This window comes from Oryza sativa, chromosome 3, assembly GCF_034140825.1.
Source record: "Oryza sativa Japonica Group chromosome 3, ASM3414082v1".
NCBI classification, from domain to species: domain Eukaryota; kingdom Viridiplantae; phylum Streptophyta; class Magnoliopsida; order Poales; family Poaceae; genus Oryza; species Oryza sativa.
The window spans coordinates 17,790,635-17,801,831 of NC_089037.1; the positions used below are offsets into that span (position 1 = coordinate 17,790,635).

Consider the following 11,197-nt stretch of genomic DNA (forward strand, 5'->3'; position numbering starts at 1 on the left):
AAATAGCGTCGTTACGGTGGAAAAACAATCGTGGGGCAGAAAATGTTTAGCTGATTAAAAAAAAAAGGAGATAAAGGTTTAGTTATCCATACCATCCTGGATGGTGTGATAATACATACTAACAGCCATGGCATATAACCGCACAACCAAAACATTTTGTTTTTGAAGTTAGAAATAGCTTTATTCTAAATTGTTCAAAGAAAAAAAGAAGTTAATTTAGCTTTGTTTAAGAAAAAGATGACAACTACTGTGCCCGGTTAGTTGTGGACTTGTGGTGCAAGTGCTCGGTGTACTGGTACATTTTGTTTATGGTTTTTAAATCTAAATCATTTGTACAAAAGCGAAATGCGTAGATGTACGTAAGAGGGAAATTAATCCTACAAATCTTTTAGTTTACGTCACTGTCAAATTATATATATGGATATTTTTAAAAGAGAATCTACTTGTACAAGTAGTACTTCCCTTTTTTTTAAAAAAAAAAGTATTTCTGGCTAGATAGGATGGAACGGGATAATATATGCCAAATATTGGAAGTTTACGAGGGTAACCAAGATTTTTTTTTATTTTTTACACCTTTTTATATTTTAATTTTATTAATAGATCATTTTAGAAAGGAAAAAATACGAATTACCCCGAACTATCGCGGCCGTCCGAATTACCCCCTAAACCCGAAAACCAGACGTCATTCACCCTCAAACTTTTAATACCGGACAAATTACCCCCCTCGACCCAATCCAGAGCGGTTTTGTCCTACGTGGCGTATGCGTGGCAGTCCAGTCAGCATGTTATTTATAAAAAAATGTGGGACTCACATGTCATACTCCTCTCTCTCTCTTCCTCTCTCTTCTCTCTCACTCTCTCTCTCTCTCACTCTTCCTCTCACTTTATCGCCGGTCGGCACAGACGGGGGACGCAGCGGCTGCGGCGGCGGGCGACGAGGCGGCGGTGGCGGCCGCGGCCACGACGAACCGGCACCCCTCAGCGCGGGGACGGATGGAGGCGGGTGCGGGTGGCGGCACGGGACGCAGAGACGGAGGCGGCGACCACAACGAGCAGCCGCCCCCTCGGCGCGGAGACGGACAGAGGCGGCGGCGGCGGGGGACGCGGAAGCGGCTGCGCGGCGGGCGGGACGGACGAACGGCGGCGGTGGCGGCGAACCACGCGAGCCCGCCCCTGCTGGTGGCCTCCTCCAAGAGCTCACCGTCACGCGACGCCTCCACGGCGAGCACCGGCACGAACCCCACCATCGCCAGCCGCCCGTTGATCCGCTCCGTTGCCGGCCCGCTGAACGCCAGCACGTCCCACAGCCCCGTGCTCGCCGCCGGCTTCGCCTTGGGCGCTGCCGCCACGGGGCTCGGAGTCGACGTGATCGTCTCCTCCTTCGTCGGCTCCACCTCCGGCTGCAGATCGATCGAACGACGACAATGAAGTCGCCCCAAGTTAGCACACGAAGCAAATCACCAGAACAGGCACAGTGAAACCAATCAAGAACGCTCAGCTCACCTCGGCCTGGGCCCTGACGACGAGCGTGACAGCACGCCGGCGAGGCGGGAAGCCAACCGCGGCGCGGCCGGCGCCGACGACACCACGCCATGGCGCACCAACAGCGGCGGCGGCGGCGAAGGAGGAGCTCAGCGCCATGGTAGCAGCCGCCATTGTTGCTAATTACTCAAATTACACAGCAGATGAACTCAGGCGAGCTAGCTGGATCACTCTTTTTTCTTCTTCTTCTTTTGCTGCTGCTGCTGTTGATGATGAGGCGGGTGACGAGATGAGTATAAACAGGCGGGGGATCAAGGAGGAGGTCACGGGGGCACGCGGCGAGGTGGGGAGTGGTGGTGGTGGTGGCAGCGGCGGTGGACACGTCGGCGAGGGAGGGGGAGGCGGCGACGTGGAGGGCAAGGGGGTCCGCGCCGAGGGGGCGGCTGCTCGTCGTGGCCGCGGCCGCCGCCTCCTCGTCCCACGCCACCGTCGCTGCGTCCCCCGCCTGCCGCCGACTGGCGAGAAAGCGATAGGAAGAGTGAGAGAGAAGAGAGGGGGGAGCATGACAGGTGGGTCCCATATTTTTTAATAAATAAAATGCTGACTGGACTGCCATGTGTACGCTACGTAGGACAAAACCGCTTTGGATTGGGTCGATGGGGGTAATTTGTCATGTATTGAAAGTTGAGGGTGAATGATGTCTGTTTTTCAGGTTTAGAGGGGTAATTCGGACGACCGCGTTAGTTCGGATGGATAATTTGTACCTTTTCCTTTTAAAAAATATTTTCAAATCTGAACCTTTTGACTGCGCGCTACGTGATAATGCTGGCCTTCTACACCATCCTCTCTTGCCACGCCACTGTGGCCGGCGTGGCCAAACAACTTGTTACGCCAGCCACTCGGCTTTTTGGTGGCCAAAAGTTTCGGTTTATGAAAATATTTTTTGAAGTAGTCTACTAAAAAATCAAAACATAAAAAGGTCTTAAAAAATAAAAAAATTCGGTAACAAATGCCATAGGGCTTGCGTGACAGGATCTAGTAATGATCATCGAGGTCAGCCGATCCCGATGAAATTCAAAGTCCTCTATAGTAAATACTCCCTCCGTACTCGTAAATCGTAAAGAAAGTCGTTTTAAGCAGCGACACGGTCTTTAAAACACAACTTTAACTTCTTGTTTCTATAAAAATATTTATTGAAAAGTGATATATGTATACTTTTATGAAAGTATTTTTCAAGACAAATCTATTTATATATTTTTTACATTTTCAAACTCAACAACTCGAAAGTTATTCATGATTTATATTCCCAAGGTTTGACTTAAATATTGTCCTAAACAACTTCATTTACCAGTAGGGAGGGAGTCCCTCCATCTATTTTGATAGTCATATTTCATCTCGATAGTCCTCTATAGTAAATACTCCCTCCATCCATAAGTATTTATTTTGATACTTATCATCAATTTAAACATACTACTAGTTATTTCTACTAAACAAGCGATTTATTAATATTTACATTTCTCGATGTCCATGTAGCCAATCTTGTGTGGAAGAATGGAGAGTCACGTATTAAATCCGAGAAAGTCATTAAGAGAATAGGTGGTTGGAATGAAATATGCCTATCAAAATAGATGGAGAGAGTAATAGTATTTTTTATTCAAGGTTCACCGTATCAAGTCATGTAATGGAGTTGACGCCAATGATATTATCGGCTAGTCAGCTGGCTTCACCCTGGCCTGTTGCGCAATGCAAATCAATGAAACCTCATAGAAATGCGAGAAAGGGGCCATCGCAAAGAAAAAAACGAGAAAAAAAAAGATGAGTTATACTCCCTCCATATTACTTTTGACACCAAGACCAAGGAGAAATTAAATCACCTTGGATGTTACAAAATCAAAGAGTGAATGCAAGCATACAACCAATGAGTATTTAGATGACTCTTTGGGTTCTAATAAAACATTTAATTTATCTCTTCATTTAAGTCTTGAATGCATAAAGACTACAAATAGAAACAACTTATTTGAAAAAACTCAAATCTGAAATAGAATCACCTTAGATGTTACAAAATCAAGGAGTAAATGCAAGCATACAACCAATGAGTATTTAGATGACTCTTTGGGTTATAATAAAACATTTAATTTATCTCTTCATTTAAGTCTTGAATGCATAAATACTACAAATAGAAACAACTTATTTGAAAAAACTCAAATCTGAAATAGATGTAACTTTTGTGGATAGAGGAAGTATCAAATGTCATGTTGTGTCCTTTATACATATGTATGTTCTCTTGGATTCTAACAATTCTCTTAACTCTTGTGAGAACAAATTATATTTGAAATCAGATCACTCTTTGAGTTGTGTTTGGTTAATGTACATGGTAGCCATTAATTGTACATGAGATAAAGTCCACGGTTGCTTCTGAGGAGAATTTTGAACTCATGTATAACGGCAGTACAGTTGTTTCAGAGGAACATCATTTAATTTTACTCGATCGTGTATAATCCGCTAAAATGAACAATTGCTTCTGAGGATATCTTTTCCCGAGATATGCCAGTAGAGTGGTTTCAGAGGAACACCATTTCTTTTATTCAAGATCTCTCTGTGTCATTTGCATTAACAACAACATCATCAATCTCAAAACAAACAGTGAGAAGCATCAAACCTCAAAACCAAAAAAAAAAACATTAAGCATATTGAAATGCCCTCAGTATCAACAAACATTTCCATATATTTTTATGGTAACCTCAAACACCCACATAACTTAACTACTCCCTGCAGGTTGATAATACTTATCGTTTTCGACAAGAGCACGAGTGCACGACCATTATTTTTCATTATAATATGTATAAAAGTGTTAACAAACATATGATTTATTAAAGTACCTTTTACGACTAATCTATACATGTAATAATCACCATATTTGAAAGATAAATATTTTAAAAATGATTCATAATCAAAGATTGTAAAGTTTGACTTCACATTTATCTAAAACGATAAGTATTATCAGCCCGAAGAGAGTATGTGCCACAGTACTTCATGCACTTAATTCACCTGGGTCAAGCTTAATTATCTCATCAGATGACAAACATATTCATATTGTGCTAGTAGAACCGTGCATGCATATCAAAATGTACAAAATCTCTCGATCTCCGAAACCAAATCAAAGCAAAAGCGATAATATAATCCATGCAGCCCTAGAGAGAGACCAAATGCATATAGGGGCTGTTTGGTCGTTACCTGAGAGGAAAATACCTGACCTGAAGCTAGCCTGGTCTTGTTTGGTTGGTGCCCTCAGATCCCAAACCCTTCGCCTGGCCTGCAGCCCTTCCCGTCATTAGCCTGAGCCAGGCGACCGAAATCGATCGCCTGAGCTCCAGGCAGCAACAGCGATACATACTTACCATCTTAATCCTAATCTTTCTCGGAGGCGGCCACGCGACGTAGATTCCAGGAGCGAAGCTGCGCTGCTTCCGCCGGTGTGCGAAGCCGCCGCCGCCCGCCGTCTTTCGTAATCCCTGCGAAGCCGTGCTGCTCTCGCCGGCGTGCGAAGCCGCCACCGTCTTGCCGGATCCCTGCAAAGCTGTGTTGCTGCTCCCGCCGGCGTGTGAAGTCGTCGCCATCTTGCCGGATCCCAGCATAGCAGCATCGCCCATGCTAGATGCTGCCCAGGCTGCCTTTCGTGCGAAGCAGATCGATTTGCAGGTTGCCAGATGCATTTGCACATCTGGACAGAATCATCTGAAGGTTGCGCTCCTGATGCACGGATTTGGGATCTATTTGACTCTTCGATTGCGTTCTCCTCTCTCTTTTTCCCTGCTTTTTTTTCCTAGATTTTTATCCTCGTTATGTATGCAAGATTTGTGCTTGTACATGGGAAGTTGGGTCATAAATGGATCTTGGTAGGAGGTTCAGATGCAATTTGTGGCAAGATTTGTAACGGCCCATTAATACTTGATTTAGCTGTGTAATGATTAAAGGCGTAATTGCATATTTGTTTCTCAGGCAGCAACAACCAACCAAACAAGCATATACTCAAGCTGCCTGACCAGGTTAGATGCATTGGTCTTCTCACATGCCACTCAGGCGCACAGAAATTTCAGGCATGTTATGTTACTCAGGGCAGCAACCAACCAAACAGCCCCATACTCCTTGATCATCACCACCTAGGTTTAGCCTTGCACACGAGAGGCTTCTCCATCTCCAGCGACATGTTCAGGCGCTCCAACAAGTGGACGCCGCCGCCGACCGGTGCCCACTCGAAGCGGTGCAGCAGCTGCGCGAGCCAGAGGTGGACGGTGGCGAGCGCGAGCGTCTTGCCCGGGCAGGCGCGCCGCCCCGCGCCGAACGGCGCGAGGCGGAGGTCGCCGCCGAGCACGCTGACGTCCTCCTCCGCGAACCGCTCCGGCCGGAACTCGTCGGGCTCCGGCCAGAGCTCCGGGTCGTGCGCGATGGCCCACATGTTGACCATGGCCGTGGTGCCCGCGGGGACCACGTGGCCGCCGACGTGCGCGTCGCGCACGGCGAGGCGCGCCCACGACAGGAGCGGGCCCGGCGGGTGCACGCGGAGCGCCTCCTTCACGACGCACTGGAGGTAGCGCAGGCCGGCGACGTCGCCGTCCGACACGGCGCGCCCGCGGCCGACGACGGCGTCGAGCTCCGCCTGCGCCTTCGCCTGGATGTCCGGGTGCAGCACCATCCTCGCCATGATCCATTCCAGCAGAATCGCCACCGTGTCCGTCCCCCGAAAGATCATCTCCTGCACGCGCGCAAGATCAAATATATCCATGAATCCGTTGATCGCAATGCACAAGATCGATCGAATAGATGCATGCATGTCAGATGGATCCTTGGTTACCCAGAGAACGGCGACCATGTCGGACTCCGTCATCTTCTCCTCCCCCTGCAACCCGAGCAACACGTCGACGAAGTCGCCGGGGAGCTCCTCGCCTCCGCCATTGCCGCCGGTGCGGCGCTTCCTCTGCCTGTGCTCGTCGATGATGCTTCGGACGAACACGTCGACTCGTTGCACCAGCGTCCTGCACCTCCTCCTCACGCCTTGCAGGTCGAGCCATTTGAGCAGCGGCAGGTGGTCTCCCCAGTTGAACATCCCGAGGAGGTCGTACCCTTCCTTCACCATGGCCTCGAGCTCGGCGCCCTCCTGGCTGTCGCCGTCGTAGCGCGTCCCGAAGACGGTGTCCATGACGTGGTCCAGGGACGCCGCGTGGAGCACGCGCCTCATGCCGATCTCGCCGCCGGCGAGGGCGGACAGGCGGTCTAGCATGCGCTCGCCGATGGCGAGGCGTCGCGGGGCCGAGGCGGCGACGCGGCGAGGGGTGAAGAGGTGGTTGGCGCTGACGCGGCGGAGCGCGCGCCAGTAGTCGCCGGAGGGCGCGAACCCCATGGCGCGGTGGAAGAGCAAACCCCGCGCCGCGTCCTTCACGGGGCGGTCGGCGAACGCGGCGCTGGACAGGAGCTCCCGCGCCGTGTCGGGGCGGCTGGCCACGACGAAACGCGTGAGGCCGACGGAGAAGGACGCCAGGGCGGCGCCGCCAGGCACGGACCTCGACATGGCCGCGAGCGCGCGGTGCGCGGCGGGGCCGGCGAGCGCGGCGAGCGCGCCCGGCGCGCCGGGCGGGGGCCGGCGGCAGCGGGAGAGCGCCCACGCGGGGCCGCCCGGGACGAGCCAGAGCAGCGAGGTGACGGCGAGGAGGGCAGCGAGGAGCGGGGAGAAGAAGGTGGTGGAGTTGGCCGGGAGGAGGAGGAGGTAGCCATGGGTAGTGGAGGCGCCGAGAGTGGCATCCATGGCGTGTGAGAATGTTGGGGGGAGGCAGGAGGGTGCGGGCGTGGGAAGGGGAGATTGGAGGGTTTAAATAGCGAGAGGGTTGTGCTTGTGCACTGTCTCGAGTAACAAAGGGCCTGTTCACTTTGATGAAAAAAAAAAATTGGTAGCCACTATGCTAAACTAAATGTAGCCACTTTTTTTGTAATTTTACTAAAATTTGGTAAGGTTGGTAGATATAGACTTTTCTCTTGCATACTCTCTTTGTTTAAAAAAATCAAATCCAGATAGGAGTGTAAGCGGGTTTGTCCGTGAACCTGCTTATAGGTAAAATTAGTGGGTAATATATTAATTTAATCTATAAATAAGTTTATGGATCCACACTTGCATCTCTGAATATGGCAAGCCGGACCACGACGTGAAAATTCATAAGTTATTATCTATTTGATCTATAAGTGAACTTGCAGGTCGGCCCGCTTCAATCCCTGAATCTAGACAACAAAACAAAACTGTATTCAAATTTACTGCTAATAGTAGTATCTATTTTGGACGGTGGATGTACAGATTTATCATTGAAGAAAAAAGGTTTTAAATTTTCATTTTTTAAAAAATGGCTTTGAAGAGGCAAAAAAGAAAAAAAGGTCTCGGATAGTAGCAATTTGCCATGAAATTTACTAAATTAGTTTGTCTGTGAAAAATAAACGTGTTGTTCACTTTGTTTTATGGGATAGAGTACGGCTCTTTGTTTGGCAGCAAGAGTTCTTTCCTTGGGATAAAGTATTAAACGGTGTTCATTTTTAAAAAAATCCATACAAAAATTTCTTTTAAAAAATCATATTAATCTATTTTTTTTAAAAGCTAATATTTAATTAATTATGTGCTAATGAATCAATTTGTTTTACATGTGTAAGAATTAGTTCTCAATTTCAACATCAAAACACAACGTAAAAGTGTTATTTGCCCTTCTCTTTTCGAAAAAACAACATCTCCTCTACACGAAAAACGGAGCGGTTCATTAACACGTGATTAATTAAGTATTAATAAAAAAATTTCAAAAATAGATTAATTTAATTTTTTTAAGCAACTTTCGTATAGAAACTTTTTGTAAAAAAAATACACCGTTTATTAGTTTAAAAAGCTTGCGCATGGAAAACGACCGAGATGGGTCGTAAACTGGAAGGTCCGAACACAGCCAAGATCCATACCCAAGTCTTGAAAGGATGAGCTGGTGATTTGTGGTGTCTTTTCATTTACACCTACCTTCTTTTTTCAATTATAAATAGTTTTGATACAAATCGTTTATATTTTGATTATAAATTATTTATTTTTTCTTAGTCAAAATTATATATGTTTGACTAAATTTATAGATAAAATTAGCAATACCTGTGGCACCAAACTAGTCTTATTAAATTTAACATTGAATAGTATTTGATACAAAGTTTATCTTGTATTGGAAAATGTTACTAAAATTTTGTTACAAATTTGGTTAAACATTAAGAAGTTTTTTTTGCGAGGAAAACTTTAAGAAGTTTGATTAAGAGTAAAGACAATCGACTTATAATATAAAACGGAGGGAGTAGCATTGTGCTTTATTCAAAGAATTTTCTTGTATATAATTTTGCATTGTATGCACACTGACATCTAGTGATAGATTTTAATATAAATTTGTTGGAATTTAGCAGGTAAAAACACAAGCATTCCGCTAGTGTAGAAGAGAAATTGGCGGTTTTATTTTAACGCGCACATATAAATACTTATATTGTCCATTTGAAAAAAACGTTTCTATTGTCTTAAAAAAAATTGATGCATGCCTCTTCCTCTACCACTTGATCATTATGTAACCGTCCATTGAAATCATTACTCCTGCTCAAATGACGATCGAAACTAAATGCAGGCGTAATCACTGCCGTTACGTACGTTGCAGCAATAGCAATCGCCAAATTGATGATCTTTCAAAAAATCTTCTGCCTAACCGTCCGATGAGTTGCCGTTCAGTTTTTCAGGTAACGAGACTGCATGGAGCCCAGCTATAGGTCTAGACGTCTCCTCCCTCCCGAAATAAACATAGTTATAAGTTTACGTGTCCAAATTTAATCCTTTGTCTTATTTACTCTCTTCATCCTAAAATATAAGGCATAACCACTTTTCTCTCATGTCTCATACTCCATATAAGACGTGTATGCATGCATACATTAATTAGCACCTCATGGTCCAATAAAATTGATTTGTTTTAAATCCTATACCATTAAATCTCCCTATCACATTGCTTGGATGAGTCAAGGTGATCTAACCAAGAAGGTGATTAAATATTTTCTTGGTCTTTGTGTTATGAGTGGTTGAGAATTATATTTTGGAATGGAGGGAGTAAATTTTTTTTATGATTAGTATTTTTTATTGTTATTTGATTATAAAATATGAATATTATTTTGTGCGTGACTTATTTTTTTAATATTTTTTTAAAACTAAATAAATAAGACAGGCGGTTAAAGTTTAACACGGAAACTCATGTTTTTGTTTATTTTAGGACAGAGGTACTACTCCCTACGTAAAAGAAAGTTCCTAGCGTAGCATCCAAAATAATAAGTACAGTAGTGAGACAAAGAGACGAAAATAACTCATTAAAAAGGTATAAAATTGGGGTTGGATAAAGAGATACTACTTCTTAGGGCAAAATGCCGCACTATTTAGGTCTCAATTGTAACAAAGAAATTTTAGAGGAATTCAATCCTATAAAAATTTTCCTACGTGGTTATTTGGATAAAAGGAATAGCCATATACAAATCCTATAAAATTTCTTTGGATTGACACAAAACATAATTTTGGAGGAATTCTAACTTGAATTTCAATCTCTCATGAAAAATCATTTGTGTCTGTTTCTCTCTCTTCTGCTTTCTATGTTTTTCATGCGTTCCATCTAAATATTCATTCCTTGAAAAATAATTGTTTGTCTATATCTCTTTTCTACTTCATATGTTGTTTCTGCATTCCATCCAAACAATTATTCTTACGGTTGTTTTTTAATTCTTGGGATTTAAGGTGGTAGACCACTTTAATCATGTATTTTGATATATATATATATATATATATATATGTGTTGTAAATTACTTTTAGATATATGTAAATAGGTCACTTTAATCCTGTATTTTGATATTTTTAATTGGAACGAATGTTTGCACACTTCCACGTAGGAAAAATATAGGTGCTATTTTTTTGTCATTTGTTAAAATGATAGACGGTTAATATGAAATGTGGGTAATGCTAGAAAGTCTTATAATATGAAATATGGGTAATGCTAGAAAGTCTTATAATATGAAATGATTAGTTTTATAAGGTTACGTTCATTTCTTATTCGTTGATTAGGGAGAGGTAAAAATGTTTCAGCTATATGAATTGTTTTAGAGTAAATTTCACAAATACTCGAACCAAATTATCATAAAATTATAGATTTAATAATAAATTTATCCCAAAACTACATGTTTAAGGCCAAGTATCACAACACTACGAATTTAATAATAAAATTATCACAAAATTATGGATTTTGGGTTTAAATCCTTAGCTCTAATATTATGTTTGAGTTATAAATGTCCAAATTTTGTGATTATATTGATGTAAAACCTATAATTTTGTGATAACTTTATTACTAAATGTGTAGTTTTGTAATATTCCATCTTAAATTTGTAGTTCTATAATATATTTTTTTGTTAAATCTATAATTTTATAATACATCATATTGAATATGTAGTATTGTGATAATTTACCTAAAATATATGTAGTTACGTGAAATTCACTCATTTTTTATTTTAGAACGTAGAGGGTGCAGTTGATCCTGTTTGAAGGTAGGTGGGCCCCACGGGCACACAATCAGCTGTCAGCATCGCAGAGCGAGGCGGCGGCGCAGGCCGGAGCTGGCCGATGTGTCGAGCGGCGTTGAGCCGCTGA

At 43.8% G+C, this 11,197-nt stretch overlaps 2 protein-coding genes across 2 annotated transcripts; both read right to left on the bottom strand.

Moving 5' to 3' along the window:
* Positions 1 to 632: 632 nt before the first annotated feature.
* LOC107280300 (low molecular mass early light-inducible protein HV90, chloroplastic-like) lies at positions 633 to 2,657 on the bottom strand. Its single transcript, XM_026024359.2, has 2 exons — positions 1,504 to 2,657; positions 633 to 1,400 (listed from the first exon to the last, which is right to left on the bottom strand). The coding sequence occupies exons 1-2, from the start codon at positions 1,654 to 1,656 to the stop codon at positions 885 to 887; spliced, it is 669 nt and encodes a 222-aa protein (XP_025880144.1). The 5' UTR covers positions 1,657 to 2,657; the 3' UTR covers positions 633 to 884.
* A 1,902-nt stretch (positions 2,658 to 4,559) lies between these two features.
* LOC4333118 (cytochrome P450 78A5) lies at positions 4,560 to 7,318 on the bottom strand. Its single transcript, XM_015773768.3, has 2 exons — positions 6,335 to 7,318; positions 4,560 to 6,235 (listed from the first exon to the last, which is right to left on the bottom strand). The coding sequence occupies exons 1-2, from the start codon at positions 7,280 to 7,282 to the stop codon at positions 5,636 to 5,638; spliced, it is 1,548 nt and encodes a 515-aa protein (XP_015629254.1). The 5' UTR covers positions 7,283 to 7,318; the 3' UTR covers positions 4,560 to 5,635.
* Between the last annotated feature and the right edge of the window lie 3,879 nt (positions 7,319 to 11,197).